Here is a 12,647-nt window from a genome sequence, read left to right as displayed (position 1 = left end):
TAGTTTATAATAATAGTTGGTAAGGTCTTTTTTCGCAGGTCATAATGATTGATAGTCACCTGATAAGTTAGTCATAAAACTTTTAAATTTACTTACTCATAATAATTATAAGAATGAATTCAATTATTTATCAGAAAAATGAAATACATAATATTTTAACTACCGAATGTATACCTAACTGTAGTTGTATGCATAATAATCAAAGTTCATAACAAACAATTTTTATAGGAACATCGAGGATCAAAAATCATTTGTGAAGCAATATTATCCGGGCTGCTATAAAAAAAAAACTAACATCGAAGGCTAAACCTAACCTATCCGAGTCGCTTCTGCCCCGAACCGTCTTGCTCGCTCGCACAAATCAATTTCTTTTCAACATAATTTCTATTAATCATATTATCTAAAGTCGTATTTAAATGAATTACCACTTTCAAATGTATGCCTGGAAATGTTTCTGAGTAATTATCTATATGCCTATCAATATTATGGATTTCGTTTCTTAGACCTAGACACTTTAGGCATTAAAACGATATGAGTAACAACCATTAGTACGGTGAAATATATGGCTTAAATGATTTCTGAATAATTATCGTTAGATCTTTGAACGTTATAGTTAAAAATGTATGACTTTTGTGATTATAGAATTTAATATTATATGCCATTAATATTACAACTAATAAGCATTATACTGAACAAAAATTATGACTAGTGATGTTTATGTTTATAAATTATATGGATATCAATTTCTGACAATCTAAATTCGGAACAAAAAATGTATGGGAAACAAAGGGATCCCACCTGTGACACGTGATGACGTGACACTAACGCCACTTTGATGTGATGACTTTGACATGTTTACTTCGCAACGCCATTATATACTTAGTAATTTATTCAAGTTTATATTGAAAATACTCGATAATCCGAATTTTCCGCCTACAAGTTGTCGACTCGGATTGACTAATTTTTTACGTTCTTCAATTTGATGTGCATTTCGTTCGAGTCTTCCGTAGACCGGTACGAAATTATTAATATACTAGATGAAAACCCGGCTTCGCTCGGGTAAAATGTAGACTCATAATAATATGTTTGAAAAAATTTTTTGCCAGTAAAGACTGTCGTACTTATCGAAAAATCTGACGTATATTCCCAGCCTATAATTATTATCACAAACACTTTAACGGCTAACCTACGTATCGGTATTTCACCAGTAGATATTTCTCCTAAATCTTATTTGCCCAAATAACTACGTAGTCAGTCCCAAAGTTCTGTCACAAATGAAAATAATGATAAAAACAAAAGTACCAATCAGTTTTTAATAAATTATATACCAATTTAAAGTACATTTAATAAAAAAATAAATTTAAGTACTTAAAATTATTCAAAATGATTTCCTTTGTTTTTAATACAGGCCCTTAATCGGCGCAGCCAGTCGTCTATCGCAGCACGCACCATTTTCATGTCTATTTCAGCGACTGCTTTTCTTAAAGATGACTTCAGGCTCTCCAAATTTTTATGGGGTTTAGCACAGACCTTCCCCTCTAAGACCTGCCAAATTTTAAAGTCCAGAGGATTAAGGTTCGGACTGGAGGAAGGCCAATCTTCGTGTCTTGGCTTGAGTGGTCTTGGCTTTGTGTGCTGGCGCAGAATCCTGCTGGAACACAAAATTATGACCTGAAAATAGCGTGTTGGGCAGATCTTTGACATGCTTATCCAAAACCGTCTCTTGGTACACTTTCGCACTGATTTTGACCCCTTTTTCGCAAAAATGAACCTCAGTTGGCCCGTAATAAGATCAGAGAATACTCTTCAGAGCTCCTAGCGTACACTTTTATTATGTTTATTGTACTTCTCTTCAATATCGAAAATCTTTTCGTCTGTAAAGAGGATATCACGGTGTCGATTTTTCGCGTACCGCTTTAACAACTTCCGGGATCTTTTAAACCTTATTGTTTTTAGACGGGCATTAAGTAAGTGCCCACTCTATTTTTTGTATGCTCGCAGACTAAGATCTTCGTTTAAAACCTTTTTGACGGTTTTTCTACTGACACCCATCTGCAAAGCCATCAACTTCTGTTTTCGGACAGGATTTCTTGCTATGCGTGCCTTGATCGCTTTGATCACTGCTGGTGTTTGTACGGAGCGAGGCCGGCCAATTATTTTCTTGTCCTCAACACTGGAGACTTCATTGTACCTGTCAATCGTACGGTACACAAACCTAAGCGTTATATTTACATTTTTGAGCAACTTGAAAATGGTACTTGGCGAGTGCCCACAGCGGTGCAATGCTAAAACAGCTATTCGGTTTTCTTTCAACGTCCACTCCATCGTGAGAAATTGCAGCGAATGACTGTTTATTGTTTTAAAATAATTGACAAACATTCAAAAATGGAATTCAATCAAATTTTCTTAAAATCATGTTTTAAATTTAAAAATAATGTGCCAGTGACAGAACTTTGGGACCGACTACGTATGTCTGTCTCATAATCAAAGAAATTAGACCTAAAGGGCCCCATATAAGGTACGATCCGTCTGTACGATCGATCTGATGAAAATCGACGAATCGTACCGTGTGTGGGGCCCTTAAAAGGTCACAATGGAGAACGAAATGCAAACCTGTGACACGTGATGACGTGACACTCACGCCACTTTGATGTGATGACTTTGACATGTTTACTTCGCAACGCCATTATATATACCCAGTAATTTATTCCATTTTTTATTGAAAATACTCGCTAAATCCGAATTTTCTACCTACAAGTTGTCGACTCGGAACAAACGTCAACAACTGAAGATAGTTATAGTTGAAGGTAGTTGGTGATAGTTTTGAGTTTTGATAAGATCCATTCAAGTTTTCCGGCAAGACGTTTCGTTTTACACAGTCACATGAGTCACAGTTCTTTGTAATGGATACTTTTTTGGCGTGACGCACGCGATGTGTTGAAGGCGAGCCGTATCTAAGAGCTAGCTAGTATGAAACGGAACGTTTATTAACTACCCAAGATGGCGACTGCGGTTTGTTTGTCAGTGCCATTAGAATTTAACGAAATTCTCCATAATCCGAATTTTGCGGATATATGTTGTCGACTCGGATCGACTAATTTTTTACGCTCTTCAATTTGATGTGCATTTCGTTCGAGTCTACCGTAGACCGGTACGAAATTATTAATATAGACTAGATGAAAACCCGGCTTCGCTCGGGTAAAATGTAGACTCATAATAATAGGTTTCAAAAAAAAATTGCCAGTAAAGACTGTCGTTCTTATCGAAAAATCTGACGTATATTCCCAGCCTAACCAGCCACTTTAACGGCTAACCTACGTATCGGTATTTCACCAGTAGATAATTCTCCTAAATCTTATTTGCCCAAATAACTACGTAGTCAGTCCCAAAGTTCTGTCACAAATGAAAATAATGATAAAAACAAAAGTACCAATCAGTTTTTAATAAATTATATACCAATTTAAAGTACATTTAATAAAAAATTAAAATTACTTAAAATATTTAAAATGACTTCCTTTGTTTTTAATACAGGCCCTTAATCGGCGCAGCCAGTCGTCTATCGCAGTACGCACCATTTTCATGTCTATTTCAGCGACTGCTTTTCTTAAAGATGACTTCAGGCTCTCCAAATTTTTATGGGGTTTAGCACAGACCTTCCCCTCTAAGACCTAAGTCCAGAGGATTAAGGTCCGGACTGGAGGAAGGCCAATCTTCGTGTCTTATAAAGTCGATTTTTTGACGGTCAAACCAGGCTTGAGTGGTCTTGGCTTTGTGTGCTGGCGCAGAATCCTGCTGGAACACAAAATTATGTCCTGAAAATAGCGTGTTGGGCAGATCTTTGACATGCTTATCCAAAACCGTCTCTTGGTACACTTTCGCACTGACTTTGACCCCTTTTTCGCTAAAATGAACCTCAGTTGGCCCGTAATAAGATCAGAGAATACTCTTCAGAGCTCCTAGCGTACACTATCATTCTGTTTATTGTACTTCTCTTCAATATTGAAAATCTTTTCGTCTGTAAAGAGGATAACACGGTGTCGATTTTTCACGTACCGCTTTAACAACTTCCGGGATCTTTTAAGCCTTATTGTTTTTAGACAGGCATTAAGTAAGTGCCCACTCTAGTTTGTATGCTCGTAGACTAAGATCTTCGTTTAAAACCTTTTTGACGGTTTTTCTACTGACACCCATCTGCAAAGCCATCAACTTCTGTTTTCGGACAGGATTTCTTGCTATGCGCGCCTTGATCGCTTTGATCACTGTTGGTGTTCGTACGGAGCGAGGCCGGCCAATTCTTTTCTTGTCCTCAACACTGGAGTCTTCATTGTACCTATCAATAGTACGGTACACAAACCTAAGCGTTATATTTAAATTTTTGAGCAACTTGAAAATGGTACTTGGCGAGTGCCCACAGCGGTGCAATACTAAAACAGCTATTCGGTTTTCTTTCAATGGCCACTCCATCGTGAGAAATTGCAGCGAATGACTGTTTATTGCTTTAAAATAATTGTCAAACATTCAAAAACGGAAGTCAATCAAATTTTCTTAAAATCATGTTCTAAATTTAAAAATAATGTGCCAGTGACAGAACTTTGGGACCAGCTACGTATGATGTCTCTGTCTCATAATCAAAGAAATTAGACCTAAAGGGCCCCATATACGGTACAATTCGTCTGTACGATCGATCTGATGAAAGAGAGAGAGAGTCTCTTAAGAGGTCACAATGGAGAACGAAATGCAAACCTGTGACACGTGACACTAACGCCACTTTGATGTGCAGACTTTGACATGTTTACTTCGCAACGCCATTATATACTTAGTAATTTATTCAAGTTTATATTGAAAATACTCGATAATCCGAATTTTCCGCCTACAAGTTGTCGACTCGGATTGACTATTTTTTTACGCTCTTCAACTTGATGTGCATTTCGTTCGAGTCTACCGTAGACCGGTACGAAATTATTAATATACATAGTGTAGTGAGAGAGAGAGAGAGAGAGAGAGAGGGGGCGGTCCTTAACGGAGTGTGAGAGAGAGGGGGCGGTCCTTAACGGAGTGTCCCGTGCGCATGCGCAGGTTCAAGCTGGAGCGTCTGGTGCACCTGCCGTTCTTCGCGCGCGTGGTGGGGGGCTGCCTCGTGCGCATCGGCATCGGGAACAACGCCGGCGCGCCCGTCTACCGCGTGGCTGAGGTCACCGGCGTCGTAGAGACCGCCAAGGTCTACGCGCTCGGGGCCACCCGCACCAACAAGGGGCTGCGCCTCAGGCACGGCGCGCAGGACCGCGTCTTCAGGCTGGAGTTCGTGAGCAACCAGGTGACACGCGCCCCCCCCCCCCCCCCTGCTACCGCCACCTTGCTCGCTAATCCTGCCGTGAAGCAGCAGTGCTTGCACTGTTGTGTTTCAGCGTGGAGAGTAAGACAACCGGTGAAATTACTCGCACTTGAGGATCTTAGACCTCTAGATTGGCAACGCATCTGCAATACCCCTGGTGTTGCAGATGTTTATGGGCGGTGGTGATCTCTTACCATCAGGAGACCCACTTGCTCGTTTGCCATCCAGTCGAATAAAAAAAAAATCCTGCAAAAGGCAATCGCAACATTGATAAAAACAAGAACCACTAGACTAGACCGTATCTCCCCCAGACCCTCTGTTCCACGCTGTCAGTGACGTAGTGATATCGTCTGTTGCAGGAATTCACGGAGGGCGAGTTCCAGAAGTGGAGCAAAGCACTGAAAGAGGCCGGCAAGCAGCCGCCAGCCATGGACTTCGTGCGCGCCAAGATAAGGGAGGTCAAGGACGCGCTCATGTACGAGTTCAAGGTCAGACCACTCTCCGCGCGGACACAGACACACACACACACACACACACACACACACACACACACACACACACACACACACATACATACACACCCGCCTGTCGCTGCGACCGGAGCCCGTTTAACTACTAGCGGCGAGAAAAGTCCCGTTATAAATTATTTCTCTCAGAGTGACCTTTCTGCTAAATATCCATTTCTCGAATCCTCCACATAAATTACTTCCTTTTCACCAAATTTACTTCTTTTTAACCAACTTCAAAACAGGAGGAGGTTCTATGTTCCAATGTTTGTATTTTTTTTTTTTAATGTATGTTCACCGATTACTCAGTCAATTGTGGACCGATTTTCAAAATTCTTTTTTTATTCGAAAGAGTACTCTGCTGAGGTGGTCCCATTGTCACCAAGTCAAGATCTGATGATGGGATCCTAGGGAAACCGAAGGCAACCTCACATTTATAGGCCACACCTATGGCGATTTTGCATTTTTGCATTAAGGCGGCTGCTCACGTTAGCTCATGGTAAAAGTCTCGTCAGATGGCGTTAAAAATCAGACTGTCGAATTTTCGTGATGTTTTTTTGTAATTTTTAGAATATCCGTAGAATACTAATAGTTGAGTTTATTATTTGCGAAAACAATTTAGAATTGCCGATTTTTTGAGACTACAGTCGAACGGAAATAGTGTGCCAATTCTGAGATTTCAGGGCTCAAATTTAGGTGTCAGTTACAGCCTTATACGGACACTAGGAGCTCACGCACACATGCAAATAGACAGCGCCAACTAGTGAAAAATTATTGCATCACTTTTCTAGGCTTTCGGCGTAAGCTACTACAAAATATTCATATATTTTTTTTCGGGTCACGAATATTTGTATCAACTGTACTTTTGCCCTTAAAATGTTCAAATATCTAGATAATATGAGTGTTTCATATGCGACGATATAGAATTAGATGAATCGTGTTAGAGTCCCAGGAATCTAATCTTATGTGATTTTTGGCTTTGGACTTGGTAACCACATATGATGCTCTTGTGACATACATACTTTGATAATCATGCATTACATGCGAGTGTTACTCCTATTTCTTCGAATATTGGAGACGAAATCTTTCCGTGTTTTATTCTACCTACCAGTCTTGATTGCAGTTATCTTTTGAGTTGAAGGTTGCGATAATTCTTTGTATTGTATGTATACCGAGGTACAGAAATGGTCATTTTGGAAAGCTGAAGAACGGAAGGCCGTAATGCTGTATAAGTGTGTCAACTACCCTGATGCGTAAAACAGTTCATGTGTAGTGGTACATAGTAGGCTGGAAAGGAAACAGCCTCGTTGAAGCTATCGGTATGTAGAATCCTGCTGGAAACGACGTTTCATATTTTGAATCTTTATTTATACGTGGATAATACTATCATCATCATCACCATCATCATTATCGTGGTCTGGTTGTTTATATATATCTAGAGGGTCTTTTTCCTTATAAGCTTTAGAATTTCCGTGTAATTTTTCAAGACAGGTACTGCTGTGTCCTTAAAAGGGCAGACCTAACGCTTTACGACGGTGCTGGTGGGCATCGTACGGTAGTAAGCGAGGACCTCTGGGGAGCTAGTACAGTCTCCATGTTTTCAATTGTCGTTTTGTGTCGTGGGTGTGCCAGATAATAAAAATTCTTAGATATAGTTGTGAATTTCCAGGTGTAGAGCTTTATTGTGCTAGCTGCTCGAGAAGACCTGAATGCGTTCAAGCGTGTTGCTGCTGGATGCAAGTTAATACTATAAAATGTTGCAAGTATTACGCTTGCGTTATATTAGCGATTAGATTACGCTTGAATCATTCCAAGTACATTTTTTGTTAGATCCGAAGGAATTTGTTTTGGAGTTTTCGACGGTAAATTCAGAACTTTACTTCCTTTATATTTATTTGCATTTAGTATGAATAATGAGAATACAGGCTACATGTAGGCATCTACATGTTTCTACGATAAATAAAGAACATTCTGACTCCAAAGCAAATCGGATCTCGTTTTGAACGGTATGCCCAGTATTTCAACCAAGTGGTAGAAATTCGTTCAAGAATTCCCACAAATTGCAAGAAATACCGAGATTACATCTGAATATATTTATACTTACAAGAGATACTTACCTATTTACTCAATTGATGATTAGCTGCTTGACGACGACCGGAGTCTTTCAGTGCTCACCCTACACGCGTATGAGCAAAATTCCTTCTTGATGCGAACCGATTGCGGTTTAGGAACTAATCTTATGAACTTTTTTTTCCTCCCGACCCGTGGTCCAACTACTATGTCCAACTGGTTGCACCACGGGGAAGCAAGTTTACTCATCGTCAACCGGTTGCACCACGGAGAAGCAAAATCAGTAGTCCAATTCTGGAAAGTATGTTTATCCATGGTCCTACTGGGTGGGTCCAATTAGTTCAACTAGTTGAACTACCACTTGAACTCTGTGGAATCGGGGTTCGGACTGTTGGTTTCACTGTATTCAGAATAAACTACATAGTTGTTGGGTTTCATGCGACTTTTAATTTTATAAAAATGCAGTAATGATAGTACCTATTCTGATACACATGACCCAGGTAATTTTACATCCCCATGGTGCAAATGGTTCAACATAGCAATTGTTCATATGCCGTTGGACAATAGCCTTCAGTTGTACCACGGGTCACAGCAATAAGTTGCAGAAAAAAAAGTAGTCTGAGAATTGAACCATCCTGGGTAAGTTTAGGTTCCCGTGGTGCAACCAGATAGCAGTTGGACCACGGGTCGGGAGGGATTTTTCCCTTTGTGCAGGACGGTAGCTATAGCCACGCAGCGATTTTCCCTCGCTCGTGCCTAAAATATCACATTTTTCAAAATACTACATACTTATTCATTAAAACCCACTATACCAGATGCCCAAATAAGACATTCCAAAAAAACACTTTCTTGTGTAATCTTCGATTTTGTAATGTGCGCATGGTATTTTAGCACGAGCGCCCTCTATCTGGTATAGCTTGGATTGCTCGAAACAGATGCAAAGTCGTGCTCCTACTACAGTCTCCTACTGGTAGGAGCACGAACACAAAATAATATACTAATTCTCCTACTAGTAGGAGCATGAATACCTATATGTACTGATTTTCCTACTAACCAGATGTATGGAATAGTATCATTTAGTCTAAAAAAACTAAAACACAGGTGGTCTAAGAAGCAATAGGTCATGCAGCCTATCAGTATAACGCAAAAGTATTCTGAAATGTAAAATTAGCAATATGCGGAATAAAATTATGAACAGATAGAGATGAACCTGAAATAGGATTTATATTCTCAGAGTATGTAACCAATGTCAACCGATCAATGACATGACATTGTGTCTAAAGAAATTGTAAACTTGGTACACTGTCATTATAAGAAATTGACAATTTAGAAAGTTCATTGTTCGAATTGGTCTCTGGTCACAGTGAGAATGGTCAATTTAGTGAGAAGACGTTATGAAAATCATCATCATCATCATGATCGTCTCAGCAGTAGGACGTTCACTGTTGGACAGAGCTCCAACCATAACCTCCAGTTGCTTCGGTTGGCAGCGGCCCCCACCGTGGACCCACGGCTTTTACCAAATCATCCGTCCATCTCGTTGGTGGACGTCCTACGCTGCGCTTACCGATCCGCGGTCTCCACTCGAGTACTTTTCGCCCCAACGGCAATCCTATACTTTGCGGAGTTTCATAATATCAATGAACTGAATTAATTGCTTTGCCACCCGTGACTTTATAATAGCTACGTTTATGCATGAATGTGTGTTCATACAGTTCCTCCCTGCACACTGTCGGAATACGCACAAATCATACAAACACATCTATCACCACCACCACACTACACTGACGCGTTTCGAACTCGACCAGATCTCATCTTTAGAGCAACACAAACGTTCACCATAGATGTTAGAAATAGTAAAAGATATAAAGATATTATTATAAAGGTCGCGGATGAGCAAAGTAAATATTTCAGTTCACCTATAGGTACAAAATATATGTAGTACTTACTGTACAGTCACACCATAAGCGGAAGCTGTCTAGGTGCTGAAAAATATCTGAACATGATTATATATTTATTGTGCATTACGTAAATGCGTGTTCCGATATTTTTTAAATGTTTAGACAGCTCCGCTATGTGTTGTGGCGTCAGTACGAATATATCACGAAATAGAAGTATGCAAATCACGTAAACGATTTTTAAGCATGAAAGAATAAACAAAGATAATTATAACATTTTTAATAATAGGGAGACTATTTTACAACGTCTCACAATTACCCTTACCTACCTCACATAAGTAGAGGCAGCATCCCAAATAGATCTTGTATACTTAGCGTAGTTCTTAGCAGGTAAAAAAAAACAAAGTAGTTGAGATGGCTGTTCTACTTTGTCATTTATAATTCCTATATCATATACCTAATTAAGATTGAGAAGTGAGTGAGAAAAACTGCAATCCCCTAAACTTTAGGGCCTAAAGAAATTAAGTCTTTGAAAATAATGTCTATTGTCTGCCGCAGTGTGGATGCCGTCGCTCGATCGTCAAATCCTGGGTTTTACAGCTAATAATTAATTAACTTAATTTTTAACTATCTTTTACACAGTAAGAGTTAGGCTAATACAGCCTTATTAATAAACGTGGAGTAGAGTAGGTGTAACTTTAATTCGAGGTTGAACTTGAGATTAGTAAAAGTCAGTATTAATAAACAAGAAGTAAGGAAAGAGTAAGCTAATCCAGGCTTAGTCTCGACTAAAACTTAATCCTTGGTGATGCCTAGTTTAACGATGGAGTAATATTGGAGTAACCTAACTTTTCTGTTTTGATTGATGGTTGTAGTTTGCCTGTGGATTTATTTGAAATTTATTGTAGTAAATTTATTTACCTAACTACTATTTTTGCATGCATATAGCATAGTATAGCATGGATTATTATGCCGATGATTTGTTGTCGTGCAAGAGCTTGAAGAACTCGAGGAATTAGAACAGGAGGTGGTTAGGCATGTAAAATTATACAAAGTCCGCAAAAATCCTTTCGAGCTTTCTGGACACGAATTTAAACTAAATACCGATTTAGTCGTGATACTGCCAATTTTCATAGTTGATATGGTGAAAAAGAGTTAGCAGGTGATGCGAGAGGTGGTCACATACCGCCTCATATCAAAGTCTTAACTGCCAAGAGTCTGGGGCCGTGATATCTTCGTTTTTACTAAATTATTTTTAACGTGTATTTACTTAACATGCGATCTTTATTCAACAGTTTCAGTTTCATTCATTATTATTCCGTAATAACAAACAATGATGTTGAAGTGACTGTAGGGCTACTATTAAGCTCGAAAATCGAAGTTCGTATCATACCGTCCCTCTCGCTCTCGTATTAAATAGTATAAGTGTCAGAGGACCGCACGACACGAACTTCAAGTTTCGATTTTCGTAGTAGCCCTGCTGTTTTCAAAAGGCTGACAATCTATGCTGACATGCAAATATACATGTTCTGGTGGCCAGCGTCGGAACTAATTACCGCTACACATTACACTATTGTGACTATAACAAGAGTGAGCGAGATACATTACAAAACAGCGCCATGCTGGGCCGCATGTTTTAATTTGGTTACTTTCTACTTCGGATGTGGTTCATACCACAGATTAAAGACATTTCTTGTTTTTTTTCTATGTTTCATTCCTCCTTCATTCAATGACTCATTCTTTTTTTTTTTTTTCTCACGCTGGGTTGCCATTGTTTACGTCATAGTCTAGGCTTAAAAATGTTTAACTAATACCTCGCTAGTCCATGTTTATTAATACAAATTTTAACTGACTTAATACTTATTTAGTCAAGGAGTTAACTAGTCCAAGTGTAAGTTCGGATTAAATTCGATTAGATGTTTTTTATTAATAAGGCTGCTAGTGTCTTGGAGAAATTAACTTCGTTTGGACTACCGTGGCCCCCTCAAAGTTAACAATCAAAAATAACACGGTGTATATATCTTCATAGTGCAGACATTTTATAGATTATAGTTTTATTACCAAGTGTCTAGGTATGCTTCATCATAATCAGTCGTAAGTCTATTCTTGGTAAAGTTGTATCATTTATTTTACCTATACAATAGATTTTCTTAAAAGAAAAAAATATATATTTACGATTTGATACCTACATGTTGTCTTTTGGTTATACGGATTTTTTTGTGACACCTATTATATTCCTCATTTAATCCGCAAGACCTTGTAAATCAAAAAACATTGAAGTCATAAATAATCAAATCATAAATATGGGCAACGAAACAATTGACATTCTGACGTCACGCCAAACAAGAGACGTATATATTATTTGACAATATGGTACTGTTTTCGATGATTGTCATTATTTGAAATAAGAACGGTGTTTGAATCAATCTGTAAAGGTATTTAGTACTTATGTAGCAAGAGTAACTGTGAATCTTCGGCTCCATGACATGGCCCATTGCATAATAGGTAAAGGACAAGCTAAGATTATTAGTGAATTTCAAATTCAATACAAAATCGCTAATTACTATTAGCTTTTTTACTTTGTTATGTATTACGTAATTGCCTCAGAAAATAATTTGAAGTCCATTATGAATCTGAAAAGTTAAATATATTAGTGAGCAAAACAGTAAAAGGAAGACAAACGAAGGACAAAATAAAACACTTTATAATTTTAAGTTTATCTTAATAATCCATACATTTAGGAGATAATCTAATAAACCGGTTCAAGAAAAAACAGTCATTTGATCAAACCTACACACCCGCCAAAAAATACCTTCACTGCCGCGGATCGAGCGAGCGAAG

The 12,647-nt window shown here is 38.6% G+C and overlaps 1 protein-coding gene across 1 annotated transcript in view; it reads left to right on the top strand.

The window, feature by feature from the left end:
- LOC141444367 (RNA polymerase-associated protein Rtf1-like) overlaps nt 1-12,647 on the top strand; it is a 38,844-nt gene that overhangs the window by 12,089 nt on the left and 14,108 nt on the right. Inside the window, 2 exon segments of the mRNA XM_074109912.1 lie at nt 5,077-5,314; nt 5,692-5,820. Coding sequence (XP_073966013.1) covers nt 5,077-5,314; nt 5,692-5,820 — 367 coding nt within the window.

Source organism: Choristoneura fumiferana, chromosome 29 (assembly GCF_025370935.1).
Source record: "Choristoneura fumiferana chromosome 29, NRCan_CFum_1, whole genome shotgun sequence".
In the NCBI taxonomy this organism is placed as follows: Eukaryota; Metazoa; Arthropoda; class Insecta; order Lepidoptera; family Tortricidae; genus Choristoneura; species Choristoneura fumiferana.
Note: the sequence above shows the minus strand (reverse complement) of the source record. Positions and strands in the feature narration are given on the sequence as shown.